At 41.5% G+C, this 18,726-nt stretch overlaps 1 protein-coding gene across 2 annotated transcripts; it reads right to left on the bottom strand.

Moving 5' to 3' along the window:
* Positions 1 to 481: 481 nt before the first annotated feature.
* Positions 482 to 15,327, bottom strand: LOC146483786 (testin-like). Of its 2 annotated transcripts, XM_085105946.1 has the most exons (7): positions 15,142 to 15,327; positions 14,928 to 15,013; positions 9,596 to 9,896; positions 8,635 to 8,865; positions 4,838 to 5,056; positions 4,357 to 4,505; positions 482 to 2,619 (listed from the first exon to the last, which is right to left on the bottom strand). In XM_085105946.1, exons 1-7 carry the CDS (start codon positions 15,265 to 15,267, stop codon positions 1,893 to 1,895), a joined length of 1,839 nt encoding a protein of 612 aa, XP_084962072.1. In that variant the 5' UTR covers positions 15,268 to 15,327; the 3' UTR covers positions 482 to 1,892. The 2 variants fall into 2 exon arrangements, with proteins under 2 accessions (XP_084962072.1, XP_084962073.1); XM_085105947.1 differs by lacking the exons at positions 14,928 to 15,013; positions 15,142 to 15,327 and adding an exon at positions 14,161 to 14,890.
* Between the last annotated feature and the right edge of the window lie 3,399 nt (positions 15,328 to 18,726).

The following is an 18,726-nucleotide window of genomic DNA, read 5'->3' as shown; positions in this document are numbered from 1 at the left end:
ACTTTTAGACAGAGGATGACTCGATGGCTGGTATTTGAAATAATTTTCCCCAAATCCCTGACGCTTCAACTATGTGTTCAAAACGTGCCAAACCATCGACTTTCCATTTTATCCCGTGTTGCTGCAGACATGTCTTTACACACAAGTAGCTCTTATCATCAGTCATTTCGATCACGTGATGTGTCACGTGATTAAACTTATGCCTTAAGGCAAAGGAAACATTGAGTTTCATATTCAGGAAAATTTCATCCTGTTAAGTTCTAAGCAGTCAAACCGAAGATATAGGAGATCATTCATATTCTCTGAACACCCTTCAAACCCAGGCCTTAAACTGCTTGAGTAGTCTTTTGAAACTTTGTGGCCAAAATCTCCAGGCACAGCCACAGGGAACTTTCGCTTGTCTCGTCTCACAGTAGGATTCTTTCCGTAGGATAAACACTGCCATTTTCCAGCAAAACTGAACAACACAAGAAGCACTGTAGACCTTTCCTCTTAAAATGTTTATAACTAAATCAACTTAACAACTGAAAATATATAACATTTTTGAGAAATATAATAATTATTCATTAGCAAGAGAAATTGAGGTTGTATTTCAGTATTACCCTGAAATATTTTATATAATAATAAACAAATTATTCCACTCACGCTTGTTGGATATGAGGTGATTAAAGCCAACTTTTTGGCTATCTATCATCTCATATCCAACAAGCGTGAGTGGAGTAATTGTTTTATTAGAAACAATCAAGAAATATTGCTACGTCTTGTTGATTTCGCTTTGCAAGAAAAACCAGAAGACAATTTAATGGTCACTATTTCTCGGGCGTGGTATAATGCTCATATACCATGGCCGCTAAGCCAATGAACTCTCTGGAATTGCATTATGCAATGATGCAGTTTTTTATAAAGCATTATTCACCATTGACATTTATCTCACTATGTGAGCCAGTAGGCCATCTCTGTAAAACGTTCCTTTTCCCATCACCCGAGTGACCGACCATCACCTGCTCCCTTTTCTCGGATCTTTTGTACACCGCCACTGTATGCATCTTAAAGCAGAAGTGTCGCGGGGATTTTGAACTTTTTAGCATGCGCAAAATTCATGCAACAATACCTTCACTTAGTTACAAAATAATTCAAAGACACCTAGAGAAAGAAATCAATTGAATTCTTGAAAGGACCAACTCATCACAAATTGCTATAACACATTGTGGACAAAGGCAGCCAAACCTTTTTCCAGATGCAACGCATTGCGACCCACTCCATCTACGGCCAGCGACACTCATCAACAGTATTAGTGCACTGGGCTGGTTATTGAAACAAACCTGTGCCATTATTTTTTTAGGTTTATGTTAATAAAAAAGGGTTTGGGGTTTCAAGTTGAAATGACACCAAATCCCTTGATACTTTTCCCTCAGTTAAAGTGGCTTTGACTCGTTCCTCTTAACGCACTCTCATAGCGATGTCAGTTTCGAACGCCTTATAAAGTATTTTTAGCGGATCGTTGCAAAATGGCAGTCACGATTTAAGATATAATTGAGATTCGCTTGGAATTACTCCTTTCTTTGTTGACATTTCTTTCTTTTCTTTAATCGAACAACCGACCAATTTTCACGATAGAGAAGGCGATGGGAAACGAAACAAATCCAAACTTGAAATAATTCTACAGCTAATAAGTTCTTTTGAGCTCACGTTATTTTGTCCTTTTCGCTTATTGCATTCTTAAGACTGTCAGTCTAAGCTTTGCTCTTATTAGTCAAGCGTCCAACTTTTTTGTTTAAACTCTTAATTTATAATCCTTGTCTCCGACAAACTCTATAAACTTCTTCAATAAATTTAATATATTTATAGCTTTCAACAAAGCGTCTCATTTTATCTACAAAATATACCGCTTTTCAATCGGCACAGCTGGCACAAAGCAATTCCACTCCTTCTCGGGCGAAACCTTCGTTGGCCAAGGAACGTTGACAGCGGCTGCAGTTGAAGCACTCTTTGTGAAAATTGGAGTCGTCTAACGTGAAGTATTCCCCTCCAATAATCGGCTTAAAGCACAGCTCGCACTGTTTGGCCAGATACCTTCCGTAACACTCGATGCAATAACGGAAACCACCGTGAACAGAAAACGGCCGAGACGCCAGGGACTCGTGGCAGCTATAACAGCTGAAGCACTCCTTGTGCCACGTTTGTTCGTTGTACAGAACGCCGCCTTCGGCCAACGGTTCGCCGCACTCGGCGCAGCGCTTGGCGTGTAGATTCTGGTAGCAGTTAGGGCAGTAGAACTCGTTGTCTTTTGGGACGAAACCGCTGGTCCCGATGGCCTCTTTACAGACGGCGCATTTAAAGCACTCCTCGTGCCAGAATGTCCCATTGTATTCGAGGCGTGCGCTTCCTGATTCAATGACATACTGGCATCCTTCACACGTCTTCTGGAAGTTAGTGATGTAGCAGTCATTGCACAGGACCTGATCCTTGTAGAAGGTGAATTTCCCGTCGGATCGCAGAGGTTTTCGGCATATGTCGCACAAGAAACACATTTCATGCCAATGGCGATTGTCTGAAGTGGATACATCCTTGGCATCAGGTCCAATCTTGTCGTGACAGTAATCACACTCGTTGGCAAATCTGCGTGACGAAAATGCATTCGTTATAACTTTGACGCCACCTGATTAGTTATTTGAAAAGACAGGCGGCAAGATGCAATGTATCATCCCTCACAACCGCTCTTTTGGCTCGTCACGCAATCTTTCCTCCCCAACATTGGGAGGAAAGATTGCGTGACGAGCCAAAAGAGCGTCTGCGAGGAAGGCTAGATGCAATGACGCCGAGCATAATAGCAACCGGTATACGTCCGTTCAGTCAAAACCAGGCGTCAAGATCTACGCAGCTCACCCGTGTAGCTTAATGCCTAGAAAGTTTCAGTTTGAATTTTTCACTTCTACGGAGAAAAGCTTACTGACCAACACCTTCAATTTGATTGAGTGAACAAAATAATTTAAAATTGTTGCAGAATCATGTTTAACAAAAACTACTCGAATCCTTAATCAAGTCTTTTTCAATTGACCTTCGTTCTGGCCACGTGAAAACAAAGGAATCATTCTGACCAACCATTACCAGCACAAACAACGTGAGCCAATCACAACTCGAAACAAATAAAGGTCAAACGCCGGAAGACGCGTGCCATAAAGACATGACAAGTCGGGGAGCTGGTGCGACATTTTAACCAATCACAAAGCTTAGTTGCACAAAAGTAAAGAATAGATGAAGTATTTGGGCACTTCATTTTAAACCGCTCTAAAACGCATCAATAACAACGAATCTCACTTACATTTGCGGGCGAGTTAACGCGATCTTAACTGGGAAAATCTCGTGTGTCGACTTGTGTGGCCTATGCGTTAAATGATTAATAAAGAGACAGTGACAACGGGGTTAGAACGATCCAATAAGACGAGTGTGAATATAACCAGTCACAGATGCAAACAGCAACATTGCAAAACCAGATACCACAGGACAACCAATGAATTGTAAGTATTGCGTTGGGTGAATTCGCATGGAAGTGAGATTCGTTATACCTGGTAGGCTACTGTAAATGAAACCTTAGGAGGCTTTAGCAACGACGACGGTAACGGCAGCGAAAACATCACCATTAAAATAAATTCGCGATTATTCCAACTCGCTTTAAATGTCAAATTTAGGTGTAATTTCCTCAAGATGAATTCTTGGAGACCGCAACCAAGTTAAGAAAGAGAGAGAGAAAGAAAATTTCATCGTCGTGTGTTTATGTCCTCCATAAAACGTGCCATCAGGAAGTTTTTACGTATAAGTCGTGCAGTGACGGCAAAGAAATGTACCAAAAAGTGTAATGCACGTCCAGGTTGTTGTTTTGGTCTATTGCTTTTTTGACGTTCTCCTCGCTGTCGCCGTCGACGTTGATAAAGCTCCCTATTGTCTTTTTAGAAGCTAACAAGTTACGATAGCGAATGGCTCTCAGATAGTGTGGACGGAACGCGAAAACAAAACGTGCGGGGCTTGGGGAAAGAGGGGAAGATGCCCCCTCACTTTTCTCCCTAGTCCCCGCGCGCTTCATTTTCGCCTTCTTCGCTGTTCTAACTATCTGGGAGCCTGGAACCAGGAAAAAATAAGAAAAAAAAATAGAAGTGTACATGTCATAGCAAAAATAAATCGGTGTCAGGAGTAAACAGTTCTGTTTGGTATAACTTGTGGCGAAATACAAGCAGCAAAATCGGTACTTGCTTTATTAAGGCCCTTGACACGGAAACGCAAACGTTGAAAAAGTAAGTACAACGAACACGAACAGACGAATCTCTTTGTGTGAGGTTCAGAGCGCATGCTCACATGTACCTGCGATCGAAGCAGTCGAGGCATACGGGCTTTTCCTCTTTGACGATAAACTGCTTGCCAGTGATACTGACGTCGCACTCGTTGCACCGGAAGTGTCCCAAATGCCAGCTTTTGTTCATCGCAATCGTATACTCACCGGTGAAAATCAACTGAGGAGGAAATAAAAGGAACAACAAAAAATATGTCATTGATAAATTATAGTGGTCTTAATATGTTAAGACATTTTTATATCCTCAATCCTGTTTAGCTACAGAGGCCGACGTTCCGTAACCCAAGGACTTAAGCCCTCGTCCTAAATCTCTTGCCTACTGAACAGACAGATCTGGAACGTGGGCTAAAGCGCTCGGAGCTTAAAAATGACTTGAATTTGCGGGAGACACGGTAAGTGAAAACAAGAGCCTAATTTTTGCGTTTTCATAGACAAAATCTAATCTAATCAGCGAAAAAGACTGCAGTTACCCTTCTGTTTTCACTCCCCTACCTCGTCACATCCAAAACAGCGTTGCCTTGACAACTCCGCGTGATGTCTTCCGCAGTAGATTTTGTTTCCGTACCGGAAGTACGTGAGATCAACCAACAATTCCCAGCATGTGGAGCAGCAGAAGCACGCTGCGTGATAACATGCCTCTTCATTGTCCTCGAACTCGGCTGTCACCACCACGTCACCTTTTGGGATGGTCTTGAAGCACGACTGACAGGTCTGAAGAAAAAACAGACATAAACAGCTTAGGTAAACTCGAGGATAAAGTGACGTGTCCGCATGAATTACCAGCCTCATTACCAAGACTCAATGCGCTTATTTATTTTATTTATCACATAGCTCGCCGAGCTATGTGGCGCATACTCAGTGATGAGTATTTTGGAGCGCACTTAAGACGCTGAAATACAAAATTAATAAAGAGCTGATACTACAGCCTTAGATCCCCTTAACGACTCAGACAAGGCCACCTCCCCACTGAAGGAGCACACTTTAAGACGCTGAAATACAAAATTAATAAAGAGCTGATACTACAGCCTTAAAACCCCTCAATGACTCAGACAAGGCCACCTCCCCAGTGAAGCCGTTTGATTCAGACACTGCCCTTGGGAAACATATTTGTAATAGTCGTTTCTAGCCCTAGGCTGCCTTTTAGCGTAGTTTGGTCGGTATGCTTATCGAGCTAACCGAGCTTATTATGTTATTGGGGGCTTGGGGCCGAGCGCGTTGGGGGCAAGTGTTCCAGATCTCCTCAACGGGTGACGTCACGATTGACCGCGCGCCAACGAGTGGGCCAAAGCTGATGAATTGCATGTTATGAAACAAACAGGTAGACACGATATCCTTTATTTTAACGAGATTAGAACATAATAATGCTTGTGGGGTATTGTACTGGCTAGAAAAAAATTCAAGTAAACTGGAATAAACTAAAGAAATGCTAAGATTTTGGACTGCTTTTGAATAGCATACAGATCGAAATTTTAAAATACAGTCGACTCCCGATAACTCGAACCTTCAAGGGAAATTGAAAAAGGTTCGAGTTATCGGGAGTTCGAGTTATCGAGGGTAAAATTATATACTGTAGAAAATGACCTGAAAGGAAAGGAAAATTGATTCGAGTTAGCGCGAGGTTCGAGTTCAGTAGCGAGGGTTTGAGTTATCGGGAGTCGACTGACTCCCGATAACTCGAACCTTTTTCAATTTCCCTTGAAGGTTCGAGTTATCGGGAGTCGACTGTATGAGCTCTTCCTTGGCGGCGTTTCAAATTCTTTAAGATAATCCTGTTTCAAGTCGGGAGAAAACTTGATCAAAATTACCGGTGCAAGAGTCGAATGCTATGTTCCACGGGGGTGTTCCACAACACAGGACATTTTTGTAGCTGAAAACGTTCGTCGTGTAATAGGAGTTGAATTCGGGCTTTTATTGGTAGAAGGTCGATGATATTGCTATTTGAGCGTTTATGCAATAACTGAAAGAGTTTTGCTTTTTCGTTGGTAAATTTGGGAAGATATAGCTGCAAACGTTTGCTCGCATATTTTGTATTTCGATAGCTCTAAAACAATCTTTCGAGGGATTTTTAGTGACGATTGCGGGTATTCGTTTTCCGGAATACGCCTAATCGAACGCACCCATAGAACGAGCAACTGACTCAAACCACGGATTCAAACGGGCCGGTTTCACGAGGGTGTTTGACGGGGAATTTACTCAAATAGGATTGTGCAAAGATAGTCGCTTACGAGAGACTCTAAATGCAACGTTCGACAGAGGAATGATTCAAGCGAGGTTTCAGAGATTTGGTGCATTGAAGGCAAAGGTCGCTTAAAAGAAATTCAGCTGCGAGCGTATAGCTATGTTTTCTATCAAGATAAGGGAAGACAGATTAAGCTGTGATGAAATGCAAGTCACGATAGCGATTTAATTTGCGTATGTTGGATTTATTAACTCAAGTGTGAGTACGCTATTTTAAGCGCTTTACCACAAGCAACTACTTAAACATTTTCAGCTGATACAGTGCCTAATCCTTTTTGCGATTTATTTTGAGTTGCGTTAAAAGAAAAGCCCAAGGTATTACTAATCAGCTAATCGGCTCAGATCACAAACACGAGAAGGATTAATTAAATCGCCTTTGAATTGACAGGATTATCCATCCAAATTGAAAATCTTTTGTTTCGTGAGGATTATAAGTGAAATGGGATAAAAAGGCTTCCGTGATATACAGATGATATGCTGAGGTTAATTTCAAATCCGTTTTTGGCACACGATAGGCTAAATTGCTCACGAATTCATCACACGCTCGCGTACCGCGACTTGGCTTAAAGAGAACCTCAATTGACGGGACAAATTAATTATTGGAAATGAAGCGTTTTAACAAAGGCCATTTCCGAGTTACTTTGAACTTCATTACGAAAGCGAGGACAGGTTCAAAGCTTTTCGTCATGTTTACATATGAATGAAAACTATGTACACCGCTTCGCTTTCACATTGAGGTTCAAAGCAACCCCGAAATGGCCAATTCCTTTTTTGAAAGTGAAACGAAAGATTTAATAGATGAAGCGCCAAGAAGAAAAAACATTTTTTGGATTTCAAGACGGCATTTGATTACCGCTAATTATCAGGGGGTAATTTTTTTTTTTTTGGCGTGCAGCCATTGGCAACCATTTGACGTCCTAAAATTTACAATACCCTTCGTGGAAATTTAATAGCGAAAAGAGGCAATAATCATATCCTATCATTTCCTTGGACATTGAAACGTTATTTCCAGGTATTGACTTTTCCGGTTTTCCAGGTAAAGACCCTGACACGTGTTGAGATAGGCAATACCGCTCGTTCTGGGAATCTCCGTCGTACTCCGTGTTTATCTCGGCCACCATTAAAAATTTCCTACAAACGATCATTTGGGCGTCTAGAGACAAATAAATGGGTGAATGGGAATTTCAGTGGAGTCCACAGAGTGGCTCTTCTCTCCACTGTTTCCAGGTCGAATTGGAATTTGGAAATGTTGGTTTTTGTCAGGAGGGAGGAAAACGGGAGTACCCGAAGAAAACCCTCGGAGCAGGGACGAGAACCAACAACAAACTCAACCCACATATACCGCCGAGTCCGGGAATCGAACCCTGGCCACATTGGTGGGAGGCGAGTGCTCTCACCACTGCGCCATCCCTGCACCATCCCTGCGCCACCCCCTCCCCGTCAAATAGCTAAGAAAGTAGACCGTTTTCCGCTCAGTTACCGTTGGATCGTTGGTCGACCCAATAATTTTGACACTGCGCGGGGGTACTGACATTGTTTGAACTTGGCGAACCTCTCTCATAAATAATTTTTCTCTCCAACGTATCATTAGAAATTGCTAAGGTTAGTGCGTCGGTTGAAAGCTAAGAGAATGTAAGTTCATCTGCAAACGATGATTTAGAGTTCAAGTCACTGTTGGGTTCAGTGTAACGCGAACCGAAGAAAATTGTAAATACACTACCAGTAGAAGTGTGTGACGCGAGAATCTCTGCCTTGTCTGATCTCATGTTCCACTTCCTCGGTTGCTCGAGGTCTTTCGTTACCAGATCACGCGAGCGCGCGCGTTAAAATCGAATGGATCAGGTGGGGAGGGGGCGAGGGGAAAGAGGAGGAGGAGGCGAAAACACGGACTCTTTTGTAGTCTACCGCTTATACAATCTTTTGTGTTTGTAGACAAGAGGGAGAGGGGGGACGAGCAGGAATGGCTTGGTGGTGAGAGCACTCACCTCACAGCAATTACATTACATAAATAGTGCTAAATAGATCTTCCCTTACAAATAAATAACTGTTACCTCTCGTCTACCTAACGGGACTTTGACCTTTCCCGTACCGCGGGCGTTATCCTCGCTATTCCAAAATTGGACAAATGCTTCTCTCTGAGGTTCCGGGATGTTTGAGAAATGTACTGGTGCTTTGTCTTGGGGCGGGTTCTGGTACAAGCGCTGAGTGCGATAATATGCCTCCCCTGGGGTATCGGGAAGGGGAATTTTATCGTCCGGCAGGGACTTCATGTAAGCTTCCACCTGAAAGTGAAAATTACAGTAATATTGGCGATGTTTCCAAGGAATTTTTTTCCCAAGATAATATTTATAACGTCAGAAAAAGGCGTAGAAGATTTATAACAGTAGTATGTGGAACATTGGGATTATTGTCTATCGTCCGTTGTTGTGGGGTAGTAACGGAGTCAAGTAAGAGCTATTAATCAAAGAGAGGTCAAACTGGAAAGAGCGTTCTGGACTCAACAACCCCGTTCCCAGGGCCAGAGAGACCCTGGGAACGAGGTTGTGGACTAAAGACAGTGGTCAGGAGTTGGCGGTATTACTAGAGCGAGAGTTTTCAAGAGCTGTCTTCTCTTTTTATGAAATTTCGTACTCAATCAAACTCCGAGAGGTCGACAGCGCAAGAGAGGTGATCAGCGAAGAGGAGAGTAGGAGAGTTAGAAGTGAAATAACAATAACAAAACCTTGAAATCTTTAATTGTCGAGGGAATTTCAGCACACCCATACTCCTTGACAATGGACGAGACTGGACGAGTGATATCGTTTGTTTTTTAACTCTCGTCAACTATCATCCACTCTCGTAACGATTAACTACCGCTAACTCTTTGTACAACATGCCTAGCTATGACCAACACGTTCTTATTGTCAACTCTCTTCCGTCCACTCTTGTTGACTCCTTTATCCCAGCTTACAGGATCTCAATTGTCCCTTTCCCCCTTTTTTTTGGAAGCACGATAAAACATTTCTCTCCTACCTGTCCAACCGTTAGTCCCGGTGGGGTCCAAATGTAATCTGAAGCCATTGATGGTGAGGGAGGAGGAGGTGGTAAGACGTCGTTATTCACAGGGGTGGTCTCAGTGGTGGTGCTGTTAACCCTAACGGTGGGGTACTCATTGTAATTTTGCCTCATCGGGGGAGGGGGAGGTAGGTCGTCCTTGTTGTCTATGTCCGAGTTGATGTTTAGGCCTCTCACTTTGAACTCCATTCCGTCCAAATCGACTTCAACGGACACATCATGGTTTTCGCGTGGGCACTTGCAGTTTGCGCATACCTTGCTGTTGAATAAAACAGAAAAGAAAGATCTGGTAAGGTGTGCGCTTTAGGAGTGGACACTAATTAGTACAGAGATTATCTCTAAGCTGGAGCCTATAACTAAGAGCCTCTATCTGGTTTTCTTGCAGAACAAATCGACGTTCGACAATTTAAGGACGGTACTGCGCGTCTCAAGATACTAGGGTTTCCTATGGGTGGTGCCTACTAATACAGGGATATTTTTGCGCGGTTAAAAACTATGTGGAGAAAGCAGAACTTAAAGGGGCAGTATCATGGGAGATCGATGGGAGATATCATGATTTTTGGCCAAAATTCACTAAATTTAAACTTTGAACACTGTGTTAATTAATTTCTCAATCGCTAATTTAAATTTAATTTAATAGTGATTCTAAGACGAAAGGTTGAACCAAAATATAGTACAACCGGCGATTTTTAGTGCGTTACAACAGGGAAATTTGAAAACGTCTGCCAGACGTTTTCAAATTTGAACCCCTCTGTATCTTGGCCATCTGGCAGCGAAAATATCCGTGGATAGTTTCTTTGCATTCTGATAGTCTTTTAATGGAATTTTGTCTTTATATCTTGGCTGCTATCAAACGAATAGCGTCTTTCCGATTTTCAATGCGTTACTAAAAATAGCGTGATACTGTCCCTTTAACAAGAGCTCTCGGTATCCAAAAAGAAAATTGGGGTAACCATGTATTTTTCGCAGATAATAAAGCTCATAGTAATAAGCCGCGCAAAAATACTTTGGTATTAGTACGCAGCGTCGTTAGTTGACGTTGCTCTTCTTTCAGTTATAAGGTTAATGAACTGTGAGCTTTCCAAAGGTCTCCTAAGACCAGAACTAAAACTGAATAACTCTACCCAGGCCACGCAAATACGTCTGGTTTTTCCCCGTGAAAGAGTTGATTCAAAGACTTAGTTAGAGTACGAGTAACCTCTTACTTCTCCTGTAGCGCGCGATGGATCAAGCGAGCCGCGAAAACGCGAGCTTTTTCCTCCCTCTATCCAATCTCTCCTCGTCCACTTTTCTAATTTGCATAAATTTATCTCACTTTGCGCGTGTGATCTGAGGAAAAAGTTAGACTGCTCGCAGTCTAAGGCTTAGCATGAGAGATAAAGGCTCCCGGTATTGAACTCCTGCTAAGTCAACCTCGTTCTCAGGTGTCTTCTTTCCCACCTTTCCTACCTTCATTAAGCTCTGGTCAAAGGGCGCATGATAGTCGATAATAGTTAAAACTGGCGCGCTCGTTTGACCACCATCTATCATGCGCTATCATCGACTATCATCAAGTATCATTCACTTTGAGCGTGTTCAAATTCTTCATGATAGTTGATGATAGTCTTTCCCGTTTGACCACGCGCATGATAGTCGATGATAGTTTTTCGGTCAGCCGTTTCCTCCCCCAGCACTCTCTAGATTCATTTTCCGTTAGTTTTTCCAAAGACTGAAGGAAACCGAAGTAGGCTGCTGCTCACTTTCGCCGGGAAAAATTTCATGCATGCGACGTTTTGTTTGCGATGTTTACACTCGGCAGGTGCCTACATTAGACTGAAGCTCACGGTAAACTATCGTCGGTAACACGAGATTCTTTAAGCCGTTTGACCAGCCGCTTGATAGTTGATAACAGTTGATGATAGTTTTGACTATCATAGACTATCATGCGCCGTTTGACCAGGGCTTTAGATAGGAATAATTGAATTATTGCGCCCAATTTAGTGTGGCGCACTACCCACTGCAGGAGTCATAAAAAATACATTTCTGGTCGAAAGCGAAACAGTTGCGCTGCCTTAAAATAACAAATGTAGCCAAAAACAGGGGAACAATACATTCCTATTACCCTATCAAACAAGCTGATATTTCAGAACGAACCTCACCTTGAGTTCAGTTAAAACACTCATTAGCAAAGCAGAGTAAATATTTTCACGTATTGCTTTCTGAGACGTTAAACAGAGTTATCTTCGGGTTACCATGATAACAACACTGCCAGGGTGTGTGAGCAAATTTTCAATTAAAATTATTTTTAATAAAATTTGGACGATTTGTATCATTGTACTGCAAATCATAAACAGTACACTCTTTTTTACAAGAATATTTTAAAAAGAAAAATTAAGAATATTCAGTTCTGGGGGGATGGGGTACTCTTCATGTTGGCGATGATTATGAATTGCAATCTTTTGCGAAATGACTTTTTCTCTTTTTTATTCGTGTCCACACCTTGGATCCTTTAATACAGTAACGAGGCGTGAAATTCGTCCCTTCCATAAAAGATTTTATTTTCAGTAGAAAGAACCTCAATACAGTAACCAGATTATAAGTTTTCGTTTAACATACGTTTTTGAAAATAGATATGTGTCCATTATAAAAGCCACTTTTTGGGGACTTTTTACAGTAGACATGTGACAGAAAATTTTGGGACGTTGAGTGAAGGGCGTTCGCTTAAAACAGGTCTAAATGTAATTCTCTTATCAATCATAACGATATTTTTAAACGGATGCCCTTGAGTAAGATATTTAAACAATAGAATTCATTAGCGCTCTTGCTGCTTCAATATTTCCAGAAAGATCACACAAAGCGGGTCGTATCTTATGGTCACGCATTGTGGCCGGAAGTACGAGCCGATTTTAGGTAATCTCAACCATTCAGGAAGTGAGGCACTTCGACGCGACCCTGGCCTTAAATGGAACAGCAATTCACTGATCTATTTTGAGTAGCGGTACATCATAATATGGTAATTTATGGTCGACCGGCTTTCCACCAGCGCCTGTCGAGTATATGTATTTTAAATCTGACCGCGTTTGAACGACTGCAGCAGCTTTCGTTGGAGTGGTCGCACTTTGAAGATTTCATCCTTAAAATCAAATTTTGTTAGTTAGAATCCCCCGTACTTGCCTGAAATTCGCGGCCTTAACACCGTGTTTATATTATCATTGTTGTAAAGGGTGTTTGAAAGATCATGTAACGTCTGATTACGTACGAGGATGAAACCCCTAAGTGTGACCATTTTTAGCAAAACTTTCTTGCAGTGCAGTTTATTATGCTGCGCGTGCTATGCGCTGAGGGGTTGGGCATATGTAGTTGTTTTTTTTGAATGATCATTTTGTACGCAGACTACAAAAGATGTCAACCCACATACTTCCTGGAGAGTGGTTTGACTCGCTGAAAGGCCAGTTAACCCGGCATATCTTCAAAGTATGCCTTTCAGCTGTATTTTTAATTTCCTGAGATCTCCGATGTTGAATAAAACCACATAACAGCATTCGTGGCATATAGAACTTTAGGTGTCCAATTACAAAAGCTACACCGAGATGTTAGACCTGAGCGGAATTCACTCTAAAATTTTAATTAAACCAAATACATACCCATAAGTCTAAAATTTGAATTTACCATGTTTACCCACGCGCCGTCGACACCCTTAAATCTAAAAGCAGACATGACAGCTGCCGCGAATAAGAGAATTATCAACAAGTTGTCATATTGTTTCATAAATTCTCATAACAAACATTGCAAAGAGTGAATTGGCCAAACTTGGGAAAGGTGATATTTAAAGCTCACTATAGAGTTGTACACGAGGGACAGAAAGTTGCGCTTTGTTCTTGTTCTCCATTGTTGTGTCTGACATAAGCTGAAAATAGAAAGCTCATTGTCCCCTATTTCAAGAACAAAAGAGCGTCACGATTTTCAGCTCAGGTTCAAACGAAGAAGTAAAAACAATGAAGAAACACCTAAATAAAAATCGAACTTTTACTTTCTCGTCTGAGCTAAAACTGACACTCGTCTGAGAGAAAAAATTGGGCTGAATAGAAATGAATAATGATAAGACTTTATTTTATCAGAGAATCAGTTTCCCCCCTAACTGATGAAGACTTGTTTATTCTGTAAAAAATTTCCTAGCACCTGTAAATGAAACCAAGAGGATGCTAAATAAATTCAGCAGTTTCTCATCTGTTTCATGGTCACGATTTCTATACGAAAATAACACAGCAATATCGTTGTTGTTTCATTGCTGAGCACAGAATTGAAACGTCTGGCATTGAAAATGTGTTGTATGCGATCGAACTGTAACAAAACGAATGCAGGCTTCAAGATTTCGTTTCGTATCGTGACCGGTTCAGTGGCAGAAAAATTTTCCATGATTCCTTGATGAGCTGTGAGTGACTATAAGTAACCGAGAAATAACATCGGATTCTAAATTCGGCGATATTTATAATGAGTTTGTTTTGATCGGTCATTATTCAGTCGCGAAATTAAAAAACACTTACCTTCGAATGCTCGGTCTTGGAGGCTTTTTTGGCGCTGGTTTCTTCTGTTCGCTAGCGATTATTTCCATGTTGTGTTAAGGGGACTCGCTCACGCGATGAAAACTGTTGAAATCCGGGAAAGAACCGCCCGTGGACTGAACAGAAAAAGATTCACAATTCGCGCCGACACGAGCTCTACATATACGCTTCTAATGTGTTTAATCACTGAAGCGATTAATGAATGAAAACGGAAAGTTTTTTAATGCCCTGGGGCTTCAAAAAATATGACACATATCCAAAATGACGAGTCTATTGCGCGAACTCACTGACATATATCACTTTAAAATCAGCACTGAAACGCGCAATTTTTTATTTCACTACACTTTTGCGCAAGATTGTGAGTCGATAATTTTCATAATTGACAATGGTTGGCTCTTTCAAGTGGCGCAAACCTTTAATCCCCACACCATTGTGCGAGAAATGTCCGAGTTTAAGCCAGACAGTTCACAAAAACAAATATTTTGTAGCATTTAAATTCCATTTATAAGTTCACTCCACCGTTACTGAAGGGTGGGGAGTGAAGTGGCGAGGGAAAAATTCAAAGTGCCCCATTGTATTTATTAATCAGCTACACAGAATAATTTTTAGTCTAAACAACGGGATTAAATTAATTGTGAGTACGTGCGCAGGGCGCGCTGGTGACGCTGCCTGCCTACCGGGTGTTACACCTAAAAATGGAGTCAAAAAAATAAACAAGCCTTCATATGCTCGAGCTTTTGTCTACGTACCGCCACACGTGTAAGCTAAACCCCGAGCACTTTTCGCCACATTTGAGACACGGCTTTCCCTCGTCGAGATTCTGCAACAAAATACCCTGAGAGAGAGACGACGAGGAGAAACGCATTAGACAGACTGACCTATTCGCGCCGCAAGCACGACTGAATACTCGTGATTTTAATAATTAAAGCGAAACGGATACCTTTCTAGAAGACAATCACTTACTTTCTTCGACGCAGATGTTCGCTCTGAGCTCATCCTTATTTCATCGTTGCTCAATATCCTCTGAAAACGGTCCATGTTGTTAGCAGCGTGTGTCTTCGTCTGCCGCGCGTTCATCGTTGCATGCATTTGAAGCAGTCAAGTGAAGCGCGTTGCATTCACGAAATCAAATCTCTTGATATTTGTCCAAACGGGCTTTTCATATTTCACTCCCCCCAAGGGCCAGGGCGCGTCGCGTCGGATATCAAATTTTCCGCGCGTGGGGCGCCGGCGGACGCGCGAGAATCCGGAGCAACACGCACCCCGAATAGGGCACAAAATACGTGAGAGATCGAAGCTTCGCGTAGAATCTTCCGGAAGTACTTTAGAGCTAATGGTAATACAAATACGGTAACCGCCATGAAGACTGACGTTTATTGTCTGATGGCAATATTTGCGCTACAAAAAAATTACAGAAATGAGATAATCGTTTATCTCGCCACACTTGGAATGCACAAATCAGGACTCGGGCCAAGACGAAATCTAACTCCTAACTGTAACTTCAATTCATTATTTGAAATGCTGAAGAGGTGATCAGTAATAGAATGTAAAGTTAACTTTGGAAGAGACAAGAATTTTTACGATAAGATCATAAGCCGGAAAGGAAGCTTTTAATTTTAATCCTCCTTTAAGCCACCATTGGTCTGAATTCCTGTGCGAGTTACAAATTTTCCCAACTACTGGCTGATTTTGAAGAAAAAGAAATCGGCTGCTTTAATTTTGTTTAATTAATCCTATTTACAAAATGTCTTGTGAGTTTCTCTTGATGCCTCTGGAAATCGCTTTCATGGCAAGGTTTATAGAGGAATGCAAATGTCTCTCTTTGTAATTATCGTTGTATTGTTTTTTTAGATGGAAAGATCAATTAAAGATGTGGAACTAAAATTATTCCAAACACAGAGTGTCAATCACTCATCGTATCCTTTAGCTGGCAAACTCTTTTCATTCTCAAGTCCCTGATGTTAGTGATGGTTGTCATTACTATTAATCACCTCACGACCCGCGTTGTAACTGGGTCAGAAAAAGGTTTAACGGTATCTCCAAGCTAGGCGAAAACCAATTAAAATTGATTGCCTGAGATATTTGCTATGTGTTTAAGTTAGGTCAAATTTTGATAAAGATCTTTTCGGCTCTCGTGAGATTGATAAAAATCTGTTTCTACAAAATGGTACGTACACGCATGCATTGTCAAAAAGTTGAAGAATAAAATAATCTTAAAGGAGTATGGCACCAAATTCTTACACCAATTTAGGTATACAGCGGCCTGGCGGGGGAAGAATAAATATTTGGCGATTGGGAGTAACAAAAATAAAGATGTAGTTTTCATCGGATGTTAGTTTCCGTTTTATATTTATCCTCCTATTTCAATTTTATTACTGGCTAGTTAGTCTCGGTTTATAGTTGATTAAATTGCTGTTTAAAATATAAGGGCCATAAGGGCTTTAATATTCTCCAAAATTGGATCATTGGATAATGCAATTTGAGAGTTTTGATTGGCTTAGCGGCCATGAGATACAAGGCATTAAATAACGGCCCTTTAATCGTCTTCTGGTCTCTTTTTCAAAATGAAATAAGCTAGATCTAGTTATATTTCTTGGTTAATTTTAATAAAACAACTATTTAACTCGCACGTGTTGGATATGAGAGTAACAGCAATCTCAGGGCTAGGCAAATCGTTGATTTATTCGTAGCCTCAAATGTCGGCCCTCTTCTAGCTTCTTCCCTAACTGTCCTAACTCGCAGAGGGAGGAGACAGCGATTAGCCGTCGCTCGCTATCTATCGTCTTATATCCCACGCACACCCTTGGCCTAATGGCTAAAATGGAGTTCCTTTTTGTTGTTTTAATAATACTGTGCTGCGTTTATTGGGTGTACGGAACTGACGATGACGTTGATTGGTCTATATCAGTTGAGGCCGGAATATGGGTTTTAATTTCGGATGCGCGTAGGTTGTGCGTGTACAGTGTACTTGAATCAGCATCCTGTGATTCTTCCTGAGTACGCGAGAACTGTTACATTACGTCATCATGCGCTTGTTCTGCGTCAAGCGAATCGTCCAGCGATCGATTAAATCAGTGCTGGTTTGCATATTTTGGTTACAACCATAAACAAGTTCCAAGACCACGTGTTGTCCACGCGTGTACACGCATTTAGGCCGGTAGATGAAAAATTCTCGAGCTCGGTAACAAATCAGTCCATTCACTGATACTCCTGCTGCACGCACCATAAGAAAATTCATAATTGAGTTATTTCTAAATGCACTTATAAGACTTATAAATAGGACCACGAATTGATTAGTGGTGTAGGCTTTTAATATCATTTTTGTGCCTCACGGTGATTCAAACATTGAAATTTACAAGGTCCTCAGTTGAACCAATAGACTGCAAGCAGTCCATTTCTGGATAGTCGAGAGGTCGCGCGAAATCGCCGAGCGCGAAAAAACTGGAGCAAACGAGCGGAGTCTCTTCTCGTTAATTTCTCCCCGCTCCAGTTTCGCTGCGCTGTGAGCGCACCATCTCGACTGACCAGAAAGGGACTGCTTGCAGTCTATTGAACCAATGCACAACGATGACAAAATTTAACTGAAAGTCACTGGGCAACAGTTTCTACGGGGCATACATTTCTACCTGACAATGGTTGCAAATAAAAATTATCGGCCCCTGTTTCCCTTAATTTTTACCGGTTTTAGATGTTACATGACATTGTTTCTTATCAGTTGCAGCAGACGGAATAAGATATCCTAATTATGTTTTTACTGTGATACTGATAAAAATAAGATTGATTAAGCTTTACAATAGTTCTTTTTTTGGAAACGTAACAAAGGTATAGAAAGTTTAAATTTAGACACAGCATACTATTCCTGTGACACAACTGTAGCAAGTTTATCAGTTGATAACTTTCAGGCCCCGCAACGTTTGGCAGGTGCTAAATGACCGGTATAACCTTTAAAATTGTAGTTTGGTAGATAGATAGTTGATAATGATTAATAGGCTGATGGAAATACCGTGTATAAATAAAGTGGTAATGGGCTCCTGAGTTATCCTATCCTATCCTCCCGAGAACGGGGGCGGGGGGACTCTCAAATGAAAGGGGCGGGGCCGGGATGCTTGCCCCTTCATATGAGATCCCCGGCCTCCGGGCCTATCCTAACTTATCCTATCCTATCCTATCCTATCCTGTAGCCCTATCTAGATGGGGTGGGGATTCTGCCTGCGGCCACTTTGAACGTGAATATTTTTTGAATATTTGAGCAGAGAAATAGCACCGCTGACTGCATTTCAAAGAATACACACCATATGAATGCGATGGGGTTGCTTGTGACATCTTTTAAGGAGCAAAAATACAACACTTTCAGTTCCGTGGTGTAGAACCATCCTCGGATTGTCCGATTCTCGGACGCGCTGTTCTCATGTTCAAGTCAGGTAGAACACAGATACGGCATTAGAATCATCAACAACTGAATGCCTACATATATAACTGTTTGTATTGCGAAGATACTCACAGAATTAACCTTTCTCAATGCGAACGTTCGCCTTTTGAAATTATATC

Source organism: Pavona decussata, unplaced genomic scaffold, assembly GCF_977016875.1.
Source record: "Pavona decussata unplaced genomic scaffold, jaPavDecu1.1 SCAFFOLD_38, whole genome shotgun sequence".
Classification (NCBI taxonomy): domain Eukaryota; kingdom Metazoa; phylum Cnidaria; class Anthozoa; order Scleractinia; family Agariciidae; genus Pavona; species Pavona decussata.
This window is presented reverse-complemented; position numbering and strand designations above follow the sequence as displayed.

Bases quoted from the DNA above. Each gene is read 5' to 3' on its own strand.
- LOC146483786 (XM_085105946.1), bottom strand. From the start codon at position 15,267: ATGCATGCAACGATGAACGCGCGGCAGACGAAGACACACGCTGCTAAC. The intron at 5,057-8,634 runs GTAACAGTTATT...TTTTTTCTTCAG, and splicing joins TCCCGTTAGGTAGACGAGAG to ACCTGTCAGTCGTGCTTCAA. The intron at 2,620-4,356 runs GTACATGTGAGC...TTCGTCACGCAG, and splicing joins CTCGACTGCTTCGATCGCAG to ATTTGCCAACGAGTGTGATT.